Below are 16449 nucleotides of genomic sequence, written 5' to 3'. Positions count from 1 at the left end.
TTTTTTCTATAGTGAGAATGATATGAATATATTTTTTTTCCTGCTGGTTGCATCTACATTCACTTATTTATTTGGTTGAACACTTTCCTTGGAAATTAAATTAGTATTAGCAGGAAAGAAGCAGACTGGTTTGGCCCTAACTCATTAAAACAAACAAAGAAAAAAACAAAAAACAGAAAAATATTTTCTTGCTACTGTTGAAACAGCAACGAACAATAAGAAAGAACTACAGGAAATATTTCAAACTTTATCAATATTAAATAAGATTACATGAGGAGATAAGCAAAGACATAGAGTACTTTCCAGATGTATATCTTTGAAGGAGATAAGGAAATCAAAATATAATTCCTTGGTATAGAGAATATTTTCAATGAAAAGGCCATTTTTGATTAGAATGCACTAGTCTCTCCTCTATAAAACCTGAATAACTTGATTTAGAATCAGAAAAGGGGCTTCTGGAGTCCTTATCACATAGGCCTGGCCCTAATGTCCTTTGAAGCACTGAGACCTGTCTCTCAGGTTAAACTGCAACTCAGTCTGTTTCCCTCCATCTACCCATCATCCCTCGCAACCACTTGCTACACATATATTTTACAGCTTCTCTCCCCCCTCCCTTCTAAAAGGCATCTTTAAAAGCCACTGACTATCACTGAAACATTGGGCAATCATTCATACCCCCCATGTGCATGGTATTTGGAAATAAACCTTTCTCTTATTATCTACTATAACTGTGAGTTGATCTTTTCAGCACATCAACCTAGGGGAAAAGGGCAAGTTTCCCTGAGACTCCCCTTCACCTTCTTTCCATATAATTTCCTTAATTCCCCAATTACAAACTTCATTGGGAAGATATTGCAATGGATAAGTCACAGCTAGACATATTTACAAAATACTTTTCACTAAATTCTGTTAAATACCATCTATTAATTATAAAATAACTTGGGAAAAGTCACTGAAATATATATCCCAAATAGAGAAAATTAGTAACAATAGCAAGAAAGAGTTTTTTTCTGTTTTTTTAATAAAAAAGTTCCAATTTTATATTTTATTGCTTAAAATATATTTAGAATAAAATTTTATTATATCAATTATCAGTATAGTATAAAGTATTTAATTATATTCTAACAAATGTTAATCTAAAACATTTTCAATTTATATAAGGATAACTTATAGGCGTATCAACTTTTGCTATTAAATCATAGCTGTACATTAACGCAATTATAGGGTACAATGTGCTCGTTTTATATACAACTTAGATATTATTCTCACCTTAAGCAAATTTATAATTGAACAAGATGACTCTTCATGAAAAAATAAAAGCCCTCAGAATGGGAGAAAATATTTGCAGGTTATACCTCCGATAAAGGTTTAATAACCAGAATCCACAGAGAACTCAAACGTATTAGCAAGAAAAGAACAAGTGATCCAATCACAGGGTGGGCAAAGAACTTGAAGAGAAACTTCTCTAAAGAAGACAGACACACGGAATACAGACACATGAAGAAAAGCTCATCATTCTTAATCATCAGAGAAATGCCAATCAAAACTACTTTGAGATATCACCTAACCTGAGTAAGAGTAGCCCACATAACAAAATCCCCAAACCAGAGATCTTCGCATGGATGTGGAGAAAAGAGCACAATTCTACACTGCTGGTGGGAATGCACACTAATATGTTCCCTTTGGAAGGATGTTTGGAGAATACTTAGAGATCTAAAAATAGACCTGCCATTCGATCCTATAATTCCTTTACTAGGTATATACCCAGAAGACCAAAAATGACAATATAACAAAAACATCTGTACCAGGATTTTTATTGCAGCCCAATTCATAATTGCTAAGTCATGGAAGAAGCCCAAGTGCCCATCAACCCACGAATGGACTAGCAAATTGTGGTACATGTATAACATGGAACATTATGCAGCCTTAAAGAAAGATGGAGACTTTACCTCTTTCATGTTTACATGGATGGAGCTGGAACATATTCTTCTTAGCAAAGTATCTCAAGAATGGAAGAAAAAGTATCCAATGTACTCATCCCTACTATAAAGCTAATTTATAGCTTTCATATGAAGGCTATAACCTAACTATAGCTCAAGAATATGGGGAAAGGACCAAGGGAAGGGAAGGGAGAGGGGAGGTTATGGTGGACGGAGGGTAAGGGCTGGGGCCACATCACGGTGCATCTTAGAATGGGTACAGGAGAAACTTACTAAAGGTAGAATACAAATGTCTACATACAATAAGCATGAAAATGCGATGAAGGCTATGTTGAACAGTTTGATGAGAATATTTCAGATTGTATATGAAACCAGCACATTGTACCCCTTGATTGCACAAATGTACACAGCTATGATTTAATAATAAAAAAATTAAAAAAAGCAATGCAAAATGAAGGACTAACTTATTCTGCACAGATTAGATAACAAGTACTAAAGAATAAAGTCAACGAAAGTCAGAACACTCAGAGAAAGTTTCATGAAGAAGGAAAAATTGTGCTCAGGTCTGAAGGAGGTTAGATGATCAGAAGCTAAAAAAGCGGGAAGCACAGCATGAGCAAGGCAGAGAGATGGTCAAATCTGCTAACTAACTGAGGATGATAGTCAATGGCAGGGAAATAAAAACACGTCCGCTTGATATCATTTAAATTAATGTTCATGGGACTATGATGCATTGGTGGCAAAAAGTAGAAACAAACCTAAAGGTCCAGCAAGTGAAGAATCGATCACCAGTAGGACCACACAATAGAACAGTACCAGACCATGAAAAGAAATGAAGTATTGATCCATACTACAACGTGGATTCATCTTGAAAACACGTTTTGTGAAAGAATCCAGCCACAAAGGACTAAGTAGTATATGGCTCCATTTATAAGAACTGTCTACAAAACAGCATGGTACTGGCATAAAAATAAAGATGTAGATCTATGAAATTGGATAGAGAGTTTAGAGATGAACCTAGCCACATATCGCCATTTAATCTTTGAAAAGCCTACAAAGAGCATGCAATGAGGAAAAAGATCCTTATTTAACAAATGGTGCTGGAAGAACTTGTTATCCACATGTAGAAGACTGAAACTGGACCTGCACCTCTCACCATTGACAAAAAATTGATTCTTCGTAGATGAAAGATTTAATTATAAGACACAAAACAATAAAAATTCTAGGAAAGAGTGGGGGAAAACACTTGAATACATTGGCCTGGGAAAAAACTTTGTGAGACAGACCCTCTTAGCAATTACAGCAACACCAAAAATCAATACCTGGGACTTGATCGAGCTTAAAAGCTTTTGCACACCTAAGGCTATCGCAAATGAAACCAACAGCCAGCCTTCAAATGGGAGAAAGTTTTTGCATGTTATGAATCTGACAAAGGCCTGATAACTAGAACGTACACAGAACTCAAATTGAACCATAAGAAAGTATAAACAACCCTCTCTATAAGTGGGCAAGAGATTTGAACAGAAACTTCTCTGAGGATGACAGACGAATGTCCATCAAACACTTGAAAAAATGCTCATTGTCTTTTAATCACCAGTGAAATGCAAATCAAAACCACTCTAAGATATCACCTAACCCCAGCAATCCCAGAACTACAGATGCTATTGTGGATATGGAGAGAAGGGACGCTTCTACCATGCTGGTGGGATTGCAAAATAATACAGCCTTTTTGGAGAGAAGTATGGAGGATCCTCAAAAATCTAAAAGTAGACCTACCATTTTGACGCTGCAATCCCATTACTAGGTATCTATCAAGAATAACAAAAATCATTTTACCACAAAGACATTTGCGCTAGAGTGTTTACTGTGACTCAATTCATAATTGCCCAGTCATGGGAGAAACCTAAGTGTCCACCAACCTATGAATGGATCAACAAACTGTGGTATATGTATACCATGGGATATTATTCAGCCATTAAAAAGATGGAGACTTTACATCTTTTACATTTACCTGGATGGAATTGAAATACATTCTTCTTAGTAAAGTACCATAAGAATAGAAAAATAAATATCCAATATGAAATCCATACCTCCATACCTATATGAAATCAATATATAAACAATTACATGCTCATAAGAACAATAAAACACTCTTATAGTCCAGTTTGTGGGTAGAGTGAAGCGGGGTGGGGAACGTTTGGCAGAGTGAGGGAGGGCACGAGGCAAGATCTCACCTATTGTGCACATTGTGAGGATGTAATATGTCCCTTGGAAAAAAATAAAATAAAATTTGATTGATAAAGTCTCCTTCCCCCCCCACACCGCCACCCCGCCACCCCAAAAATGAACTGTCTAGATAAGCAAATCTATGGAGATAAAGGTAGATGGTGGTTGCCCAGGCCTGGGGAAAGTGGAGGGATAAGATTAGGGTGGAGGTTATGGTTATAAGATGTGGGGTTTCTTTTCACATTGATGCAAATGTTCTGAAATTGATTGTGATGATGGTTCCACAACCCTGTGAATATACTAAGAGACATTAAGTGGTGAACTGCATGGTATGTGAATGAGACCTCAATACATTTGCTTTTAAAAATCCAATGGCAGGATCTGGATAATTTTCTTAATTCTTTATTTTGGATGTACCTCCTATCCAAGACCTGAATATTTCTGTGCTTTTACAATATAATTAAAGTGAAATGGAAATGAAGGCAATTAACTTTGCAAAGAGTTTATAAATTAACCTAAAACATTTTCATTTTATTTATTTATTTATTATTTTTTTTTTAGAGACAGAGTCTCACTTTATGGCCCTCTGTAGAGTGCCGTGGCCTCACACAGCTCACAGCAACCTCCAACTTCTGGACTTAAGCGATTCTCTTGCCTCAGCCTCCCGAGCAGCATTTTCATTTTAGACAAGAATATAAAGGCCTTTCTCTATGAGTTAACCTGAAATCCGTGAAATAAGTATACACAGATTTTGTATCCATTCACAAAATTGAAGATATGTTCTGGAACATTTCATTAGACATTACCCTGATTTAATCTGGCTTGCCTCACAATGGCAATAGAGAAATCACTGAAAACTACTGCTTAATAGGAAAAATGTCTCACAACTTCTGTGAAAAATGATGCATAATCCTCGACTTTCCTAAGGGCATATATTATAAGAAAATATGGTATATTTCTAAGTAATTTTAAGGAAAAGTGGAAGAATGAAAGTCAGAATTTAAGAAATAAGTACATGATAAAGATAATAAAATTGTACAAAACTACTCATAATGAAAATATAAAAAGAAAGCTGTCACCTGCAGCTAGTGTTCTAAAACACTTTATTTTATTGGATCAGCTCTAGATTAACGGGTGGCATGTTAATTATGTACATACTTGGTTTGTCATCTGACTTATTTTTCTCATTGAATGTTGGGTCTCATCTTCTAAATGAATGTGACAACGTGATGTAGTTTCTAGTAACGTCTCCGATCTGGATAGTTTTTGCATGGTATCACACAGTTCTTGGCGAAGTTGTCTCAAAACTGCCTGGTAAGATATTTTTGTTGCAGATATTATAAACACTTTATTATTAGGATGTGTTAATAATATTTAACTTTAACATATATACCTTGAAGATTATCATCACATACATTGCATTGACTCACCTTCTTTTCCTCCTGTGTACACATTCCTGTTGACCACTAAATTTGGCTAAGGACACTAAGGAAAGTGCTACCTCCCCCCCAAGTCAGTATTCTACTGCTCAGACAACAGATTCAGTCCTCTATTCATTCCTCCCCTCATGAATGTGAAATGCATAAGGACCAACTGAAGGCTTAAAAGGAATGTGAAATGCATAACAAAAGATTCATATGCATGTGGATGGGATAGTGGTGGCAAATTCTACCCTGTAAAATGGTTTCTTTCTTTTTGATTAGAAGCTCAGATCAGCCTCAAAGTTTCTCACAAATTCAGTCCTCTGCTCAAACTCTCCCAATAATCCCTATTTTAGAATAAAAGTAAAATTCCAATGGCTCCTGCAGGCCCTAAGTAAGCTGGCCTCCACCTCCCTCCCTAATCTCAACTCCTGCAAGTCCTACCCTACTCAGCTTCCTACTCACTTTTTTCTGCTTCGGCTCTGTCTTAAAATGAGGCAACATAAAGACACTAAAATTATGATTTCAGCATTTTTACTCTATGTCTATTAACAATTTATAACTTAAACTCTTAAAATGTTGTAAGTGACACACTGTCTTTACTCAAGGTAAAACATCTCTCAGCACTAACTTTTATTTGCTGGAAACAAGGTATGTTTCTAGGCTGATATCACAAATATAGATCTAGATAGTCTCACATTCAACCAGATACGATGCTTAGTCACTACCAAATACCACTTCACTTTTCTTTTTGGAAGTTTGAAAAATGTTTATTTCTTGATACTTACTTCTCTTTTCACTTTCTCTTTTTTATATTGGTACTGCCTTTCTTTTAAGTGATTGCATTCATCAAGCAACTTCTTGTTTTCCTCTTCCAAAAGCAGACTGTACCTTTCATGCCCTACTTCAAGAGCCTTCACCACTGCAGCACACGGGCTGTCTCTGCTGTGTTTTGCCTTCTCTTTATCTGCAGAATCCTTGTGAACATCATCCAGCTGTTGTTGAAGTGACATAGTTTTACATTGCAGTCCGGACAGTCTCTGCTCTAAAGACTCCTGCTTTACAATGTACATACTCACTGTTCTTTGTTCACTTTGATACTTCAGTTGAATGTTCTGCTTTTCCAACTGTGCTTCCATCAGGTCTCTCTGTGCACCTTCTAGAGCAAAACTCTTCTCTCGAAGAGCATCTTTCATGTGACAAAACTCAGCTTGCAGGCAACTGAATTTCTCTTCTGCATCACAGAGTTGTTGGAAAAGGGTTTCGGCACGAGAGTTCATATACTCCAGTGTAACAGACCATTCTTCTTTTGTTCTCTGGACAATGAAGGCAAGGTCTCTTTGGGAGACCTGACTTTGGTGACGCTCATTGTTAGCATCTGCCAGTCTGAGACGGTGGGATTCAAGTTCTGCTTCTAGTTTTTCCTGGTTTTCTTTCGCTTCCTTCAGTTTGGCTTGTAGCACTTTATTCTCGTCTCGTAGTATGTTGAGCTGGCCATTATACTGGGCTGTTACTTTCATTAACCTTTCTTCACTGAGCTTTACAGCATTTTGAAGATCATCAGTCTTGTCTTTGATGATTTCCAAGTCCCGCAAGTGTTTCTTGTCTATCTCCTCATTGTTCATTTTCATTCTTTCTACTTTCAATCTTAGTCTGACAATTTCTTTGTTCAGGAGATCTCTTTCATGTTCATGCCTTTGACAATTCTAAGTAAAAGAAAGGAAACTTTTAGCTATCACTCAATAAAATACCACGATTTCCCCAGAAAGTAAATAATAACATGCACATTTATGAAATGAAAGGGTTGTAAAAAGCAGCTAACTGGGCAAAGAAGCTGGATCCAAACCTCAAACCTTATAGAGCATAAATTCCTGAAAGTTCAAAAATTTACATGAATGCAATGAATCTGTGAAAGCAAAAAAGAAATCAGTAAAGAATTTTTATGAATCTCCAAATTGGAAAAGGCTTTCTTTGAATGACAACAAATCCAAATGCACAAAACTCTAATAACTGTGACACACTAGAAAGTTGGGTGTACACTCTGGTGTCTAACCTACATCCCCCTCCATAGTAGGAGCCTCAGCTCTGCGTACACTAGAACAGGCAAAATTTGCCAACGTTCTTTAAGTTTTTTTTCAGAGAGCATTCTATAGATATTCTAATCTTCTAACATTTTTATCCTAAGTTATAACAATTGTATCTATTGATAAATGACAAATCTAGGCATTGTGCAAAGCATTTCTCTATATATCAATTAACTCAGTTACTGATCACAATTCTGAAAAGGAGAGATTAAACGTATAAGCCCCTTGTAGGATTTTCCTCAGTCTTCTGATCCTAACCCATGAGGCTCATCTACCAAATCACAGTTACCTCTCTGGAATAAATAGAGAAATGCAAAATAAGCCTTATATTTCAAAACACAAATGACAAATAAGATAAAATTTGCAGAGGTCTTCTTAGAAAATCATGAGATTACTTTAGATTACAATACATTTTGTTTCTTTCCTCTTCATAATGTTTGAAGTTGTAATAAATGTGAAATAGGGGAAAAATCACTGAACTATTTTACTAGGAACAAAACACCTAATAAGTCATCATTAAGTATATATTATGGTATATTATTTTAAAAAATTCTTTGTATTGAAATAAGATACTACTTGGATGCCAAGATTTATAATAAACAACTTTAGCTATAAATATCATAGTTAATTTTTAAGGCAAGATTTTAGTTTTTATTTATTTATTTTTTTTTGGCCGGGGCTGGGTTTGAACCCGCCATCTCCGGCATATGGGACCGGCGCCCTACCCGCTGAGCCACAGGCGCCGCCCGATTTTGGTTTGTTTTATAACAATAAGCATTGAATCAAAGAGACATCACAACTAATAGTGATGAAGTAAAATATTAAATGTGATGTTAACCAAAGATTAATTTACCTCCAGATTATTTCTAAGGGTCCCCAACTCCACATTTTGGGCTCTCAGTCTGTGTTCCAATTCTTCTTTTATCGCAACTTCTTTTCTATGTTGCTCTATTTCTCTTGTTAACTTTTCCTTCATTTGTTCAAATGCTATAGAATCATTTTTTCTCATCTCTTCCATTTCTTTTAGTGTGAATCTGCAGTTAAATATACTTATCTTAAAATTCATTTTGTTAGCGAAAAGTTCATTTTGAGACCTGACTCTTCATCTATTCATTGATTATCTAATAAAATGTCTGTTTTCTTGAATATTTGTTTTTTCTAGTTCTAAGGTTTTGAATATCTCACTTCATTTTCTCCCAAAAGACATGTACACATGAAAAGTAGATGTGAAAGAACATTCTCCTAATTGGTAAGTTTCTGTTAGTTTAGTTACTCTTGAAAAGGATATTGAAAATTTTCAAATGTATAAGTTGAAAATTACTTTTTTACATAGTCATAATTACTCCCAAACTGGGACAGATCATGGAGTGTAAACTAACCAAAATTTACCATTTATAAATAAGTTTATGAATTCACTGGAGGGAAATGTTCATCTTCACAAAACAACACAAGCATTCCTGAAAGTCACTGGCAGTGTAAGAGAACTCATTCCGATGTCTCTCACACAACATATAATTGCAGACTGCTATTTTTATATTTGCTACCCACGTGTTCTGTGTTTCTGTTTTGAGTGATAATTTCAAGGTACTTGTTGATGCTGGTATATATTATAAACAATTCTGAAATTCCTTTTGGGGAAAGACAAGGTCTAATATTTAATTAAACAATGAAGAATAATATATGTTTTCAACACAAAAGTTTAAATTAATTTTATCTGTGTAGGAGAGATGTTGAACAAGCGAATCAGTAGTCACTTTCCATTTTCCTTTTCATTCCCTGCATTATGAAAACAAACTATGTAATTTCCTTAAGAAATTTCTTCTGGGTTGAAAAAGGCCAATTGAAATTCTGTTGGTTGAGTTATAAATTTGCATAAACATTCCTGAGAACCATTTCAAAATATTGACCAAAGCCATTTTCATTAGATTACTTTAACCCAAGAATTCTATATTGAAGAATATGTTAAAGGCATATAATTTGAAAATTAAGACTTGTGTAAAAATGTTCATAACAGTATTAATTATAATACAAATATTTAAAATTCCAAATTCAATTTGTTAAATAAAAGGAGATTTCCCTAAGGTGAACTTCTAATATAGTTATTAGAATTATGATTTAAAAGAATATACATTTAATTATCAGTAATTGTAATTACAATTAAGAACTTATTTTATTATTTCCAAGAATTTTATACCGCAGAAGACTAAGATGACTTCTCTCCTATTAAATACAAGATGATATGTCAGCAATGTCAAAAATTCTACAATATATAAATAAATAAATATTTCAAATAAATAGTTCTAAATAAATAGTTCAAATGTTTCTTTAAAGCTAGGATTTCATACCTCAAACTGTGGAGTTTTTGCTCCCATTCACATCTTTGATGGTATAACTGTAAGTTTATTCCTTTCGTTTTAGATAGCTTCATTTTTAGAAAAATAATCATAGTTTCCAGTGCTTTGATATTATCTGTAAGTTTTTTATAATAATTTTTATTACGTTCTGCATGGCTCTTACAGGGAAGAGCTGTGTTTTGAATTTCCAATTGGTTAAAAGAATCTATATCGGTATGAAAAAAAAGAAAGAGAATACAGGAACAGTTTTTATATATAAAGGGCTTCACATTCTCACAGTCACTCACTCACACATTATACATGTATAACCCAGTGGGTACAGTGGCTGACATGTGATACTGAGCTCTGCAGACTAGACAGGACCTCAGCTCTTATTTAGCTTGAAGTAAAGTGAAAAAAAAAAAAAGACAAAACAGTGACAATTATTAATTCAGATAGATTCTGTAAGAAAATTAGTCTGTTATGTAAGAGAATTTAATCTATACTGGGCCCAGGGAAGATTTCTCTGAGGAAGAGATGGCCATACTGACAAATGAAGGATGAGAAGCAAGCAGTAAAGTAAAGCAAGAATAAAAGCATGCTGGCCAGTCCATAGCATGTGCTGAAGTTCTACTGCAATCTCCTTCTAGCCAAGACAGAGGAACAGGTGTTAATTTTTCATCTTCCCCCTTACCCCCCCAAAAAAAAACCCAGCCAAAACACATTAAACAGTTATTATTAAGACAGTAGAATTAAGGCAACAAAGACAAAGATCTTTGAAAAATAGAAAACAAGAGAAGGAAGCCTTGGGAATGCCCCAGATCCCTTTCTTAACAGAGTTTTCAGGAAAGCACACCTGGAGAAAAAAAATAAAAAAAAGAAAAAGCCTGACCTACACGCTACCAGACTCCCCTAATTGTTGTTGAGTAAGGACAGTCTGAAAAGACCAAAGCAGACAGTGATCACAGGATAGCAACTGAAGAGGAGAAAGCAGTATAGTGAAAGAATCCTGGAGATGTGTGGAGGTTCCCCTCTCAGGTATTTATCAGAATAGTCAACTGTGCATGTGTGCTAGGAATTATTTGAGACTAAGAGAAAAATTATCTAAACAACATCAAGGTAAACCAAGCCCGGTGCTCATATAGTGCCAGGAAGTGTCCATTCTCATAATGAAGGATGGAAAAACACAGACTGCATAAGATAATCATGAAATACATCTTGCCTCTTGCGTAGGGTATTATCTCAAATTATAAAAGCAACAGCAGAAAGGGACAAGCTGTTTTAAAGTAGTGCAACCCTATCCCTATGTAAATCTTAAGAAGATAAGTATAGACATGGAAGAAATTAAAATTAAAAAAACCTGTACTGATACACGTGTAAATTGTAATGTCAGAGAGGCAGACTACACCAGATAGGAAAAAAAAAAAAAAAAAAAAAAAAAAAAAGATTAGATATCATGAAAGAAAATATTCACAAAACTGAGATATTTGTGATCTATGAGAAACCTTTGATGAAAAAATACTTCTAATTATCCAAAACTTCACAAAACCACCCAAAGGGAACTAGATGTCACTAGGTTCAACAAATACAGACATATCACAGATTTACTCACAGATTTATCCACCTAATGTATATACATATAATGTTAGAAGAAAAACAGAATTTAAATATACAATACACATATAAAATAACATTGTAGATTGTTCTCTCCTTCATAATAGTACCGTTCAACAGCATGCTGTGCATGTTGTTTTATTAATAATTCACAAACTTCTGTTACTTTTTATATTTCCATCAGTGTACATCCTGTTTGTTACATATGAAAAGATTTCCTCTGCTATTCTAACAATTTTATTTTCATCTTTTAAGGCCTTAGACTGCTACATGAAGCCTTCATTGATTCCTGCTGTTTCGCCAGATAAATAGGCACCTCCATCCTCAGGGCTGCCTTAGTACTCTAGTGTCATCTCTACTGCAATGTTCCTACCTAAACTGTAAGTCGTTTCTTGCCATGTCTCTACCCTTTGCCCCTGGACTGTAAGCACAATATTTCAAAACTTCTGGAACACTCTTTATCTGTTTTACTGAATAATTATTGATGCTGTAGCTGGAAGGAATATAAATAAAACTGTCAAAAATGAGTTTTCCAGAGATCATGTCTGAGTTGACACTTAGATGAGCCAAATTAAAGGGCGTAGGGGCCAGGAAAGGATGAGAGCAGGAGAGGAAGCAGAAAGCGAGAGAGAAAAATTCCTGAAAAAACATATGTATATGTATTTGTCTACAGTAGAGGGATTGGTGAGCCAGGCATTCTAGAAGCTCAGGGATGCCAGCAAAAAATGCAGACAAGGAAGAGATAGCAGAAATCCTTCTATGAAATTTCATGTGCTTGGATATTAGTATTTCAAAGAGATATTAATTATCCCATTTTCACCGAAGTAAATCACTCTAAATTCTATATGGAAGATGAATTTCAGTAAAACACAAGTGAATGGCAGTAGGTGAATTACAAGGAAATATTGGAAGATAAAGTCAATGTGGGCCTGAAATAAGTGAATGTTTCTTGGAAATATTTTGGATATCAAATATCAGTGCCCCATATAGGTTGGATGTTTTTACCAAATAAATAAACATATAAACCCTGGTTTTGTATTTTAATTGTTTCAATATTAATAAAAAACATAATAAATATCTGTGGATATGTCTACGTAATACAAAAGCCATTAGGAGTATCATAACAGCTTTCAAAGAGTTTGATGTTGCAGCATTTATGTGATGGAATATTATAAAAAGCAAAATAAATTAAACCAAATATACTTGTGTCAATATGGATTGATCTCACAAATACTGAGCAAATAAAAGAAAGTCACAGAATGACATATGAAGCCTGACAATTAAGTTTACAAACTCACAACCGTGTGCTTATGTTGGTAGTACTGTACAAGCCCCTCATTAAGGTTTCACAACCTTGGTGTATAAGTGTCTCATAACTCTGTTTATGTTGGCTGTCTTTCAGAATGGAGTTCATTATCAATGCTTTTACACTTTTGGTGGGAGTGAAAACTAATGCAGCCTCTTTGGAAAGAAGTATGGAGAATCCTCAAAGAACTCAAATCAGACCTTCCAGATATCCCACAATCCCATTACTAGGCATCTACCCTCATATTAATCTGAAATAATAAATAAAATAAGATGGCTCTAAAAGAAATGAAATCTTTAAAAAAATCTAAACTAAATGTTAACAAATAAAATTCAAAGATATATTAAAAGGATAATACCTTATAAACAAATGAGGTTTATCCCAGGAACACAGGGTTAATTTAACATTCAAAAATCCCTGTTATTCACCATATTACAAATCAAAAGTGAATTATAGGACCATCTCAGTAGACGGAGGCATGAGAAAAAATTTAATACTCATTCTGTATTTAAAAACACTCTCAGCAAACTAAGAATATAAAGGAACTTCTTCAGCATGACAAGGAGCACCTGTGATATACTTTCAGCTAACAGATGTCATGGGGAGAACTGAATGCTTTCTCTCTAAGACCAGGAACAACACAGGAATGCTGCTTTCAGTGCTGTCATTCAGCATTGCACTGAACATTCTGGCCAGTACAGTGAGCCAGAAACAGGAATCAAAGGCATCCTAATTGGAAGGAAGAAGTAAAACGTGATCTTTATTTACAACCATGATCACATGCTAGGGTGAGTGAACTCCAACCTGTGAGCTAGCTTTGTTTTATGATAATGCAGATGTTCATTAATGTCTGTATTGACTGCTCTATGACTACTGTCATACAATAATGACAGAATTGATGAGCTACATCAGAGTTTGCTTTACAACAGGTTTAAAATATTTACAATCTTTTTTTATTTCTCAATAATTTTTTATTAAATCATAACTGTTTACATTAATGCATTTCTGGGGTACAATGTGCTGATTTTATATATAATTTGGAATGCTTACATCAAACTGTTTACTATAGCCTTCACCTCACTTACTTACTTATTGTGTTAAGACGTATTTATACTCTACTCTTAATAGATTTGACATGTACCCTTGAAATTACCTGCACCCCCAAATTACCTGACCCCTCCCCTCCCCTCACTCTCCTCTTTCCTCCTTCATTCTGGGCGATAGTTGTGTTTTATCTTTCATATGAAAGTGGGGGTGATTGCATATTGGTTTCTCAAAAGTACTGAGTACATTGGATACTTTTTCTTGCATTCTTGAGATACTTTACTAAGAAGAATATGTTCCAGCTCCATCCATGTAAACATAAAAGAGCTAATGTCTCCATGTTTTTTTAAGGCTGCATAACATTCCATGGTATACATATACCACAGTTTATTAATCCATTCATGGGCGGTTGGGCTTCATCCATGATTGGGCAATTATGCATTGGTTGCAATAAACATTCTGCAAATATCTTTGTTGTATAATGATTTTTGGTCATCTGGATATAGGAGAGGAATTGGAGGATCATATAGCAAGTCTTCTTTTGGTTCCCTGTGTTCTCCAAACTTCTTTCCAAAAAGAATGTATTAGTTTGCATTCCCAACAGCAGTGCAGAATTGTTCCCTTTTCTCCACATCCATGAAGAAAGTAGTTTGAGAAAGCAAAGCTTTGACAACATACAGTCCATTTAGAAAATCTCAATGAATCTATCAAAGAAGGTACTACAAGTCATAAATGAGTTGAGTAAGTTGATGATACAAAATCAACATATAGAAATCACCTGTATGTCCAAATACAATTAGCATTAAAATATAAAAGCAAAAATGTTTAAAATGTCATTTATAACAACATAAAATACAGATAAATGCAATAAAATAGGGAGGATGTATATACACCATAGCACAAAATGTTAGCTGAGAAAATTAAATATGACCTTCACAAATAAAGTAATGCACTTTATTCAGGAATGAAATAATTCATTATTGTTAAGAAGTCAATTATCTCCAAATTAACCTATAGAAGCATCATAAGCACAACCTAATTCCTAGTAGGCCAGTAAGTTGTTTTTTGTTTGTTTGTTTGCTTCTTTTTGTTTGTTTGTTCATTTTTGTAGAGACAGAGTCTCACATTGTTACCCTTGGTAGGGCAACAGCTCACAGCAACCTTCAACTCCAGGCCTTAGGTGAGTCTCTTATTTCAGCCTCCTGAGTACCTGAGACTACAGGCACCTGCCACAACTACTGGCTATTTTTTATTTGCAGGTTGGCCGGGGCCAGGCTGCAACCATCCTTTGAACACGCCACCATCGGTATATGGGGCTGGCGCCCTGCCCACTGAGCCACAAGCGCCACCCAGTAACTTGTTTTTAATTGACAAGCTATTCTAACATTTATGCACCAAAATAACCCTGAAAAATATAACCAAATTGAAGGGGTGCTTTTAGGAATTGTATGAACCCTTATTAACTAGAACAACATGAAACAGACACAGCTTGAGTGTCCCTTATCCAAAACGCTTGAGAGCAAAAGTGTTTCAGATCTTGAAACATACGTATACATAAAATAAGATCATCTTGGGGATGAAACCTAAATCTAAACACGAAATTACACCTAGGTTTTATATACATCTTGCAATAGTTTGAGAATAATTTTCTACAGGCTTTTGAATAATTTTGTGCATGAACAATGTTTGTGTACATGAGGTCAGGTATGGAATTTTCCACTTGTGGTATTATGTTGACACTCCAAAAGTTTCACATGTACAGCTTGGTGCCAATAGCACAGTGGTTATGGCGCTAGCCACATACACCGAGGGTGGCAGGTTCTAACCTGGCCCAGGCCAAGTAAATAACAGTGACAACAGCAACAATAATAGCCAGGCATTGTGGCAGGGGCTTGGAGTCCCAGCTACTTGGGAGGCTGAGGTACCTGAGAATTGCTTAAGCACAAGAGTTTGAGGTTGCTGTGAGTTGTAACGCTATGGCACTCTACTGAGCACAACATAGTGAGACTCTGTCTCAAAAAAAGGAATAAATAAAAAAATTTAAAAAAATTCAGATTTAGTAGCCTTTCATATTTCAGAGTTTTGGAATAGGGATGCTCAACTTGTATAATGGCAGCCAAACTTAAGATAGTTTGACTTAGAATTTTTCAACTTTTTGATGGACTTATTGGGGGCATTAAATGGATTTTTAATTATGATGGTTTTATCAGGACATAGCTGTATATTTGAGGAGCACCTATAGATTAGGGGAACACAACAGAACATCCAGAAACAGACCAGCATGTGTACAGACAACTTGTTTTCAACAAAGGTGCAACGTCAATGCACCAGAGCAACAATGGCTTTTTTGGCATATGAACAAACTGGAGTTCCACATCCCCAAATTGAACTGAAATCCATACCTCAAACCATGAACAAAGAGGAATTCAAGAAGGATTATAAGCTTAAATGTAACAACAAAAACTGTAAAACTTTTAAATG

At 35.1% G+C, this 16449-nt stretch overlaps 1 protein-coding gene across 1 annotated transcript in view; it reads right to left on the bottom strand.

Annotated features, from left to right (window-relative positions):
* Positions 1-16449, bottom strand: part of LOC128579311 (ankyrin repeat domain-containing protein 26-like) — a 36521-nt gene that overhangs the window by 18247 nt on the left and 1825 nt on the right. Inside the window, exons 2-5 of the mRNA XM_053581457.1 lie at positions 10017-10230; positions 8525-8705; positions 6376-7293; positions 5325-5477 (exon numbers count right to left, since the gene is read on the bottom strand). Of these exons, the coding sequence (XP_053437432.1) occupies positions 5325-5477; positions 6376-7293; positions 8525-8705; positions 10017-10230 (1466 nt within the window). The remainder of the gene's footprint in view (positions 1-5324; positions 5478-6375; positions 7294-8524; positions 8706-10016; positions 10231-16449) is intronic.

This window comes from Nycticebus coucang, unplaced genomic scaffold (genome assembly GCF_027406575.1).
Source record: "Nycticebus coucang isolate mNycCou1 unplaced genomic scaffold, mNycCou1.pri scaffold_44, whole genome shotgun sequence".
NCBI classification, from domain to species: Eukaryota; Metazoa; Chordata; class Mammalia; order Primates; family Lorisidae; genus Nycticebus; species Nycticebus coucang.
This window is presented reverse-complemented; position numbering and strand designations above follow the sequence as displayed.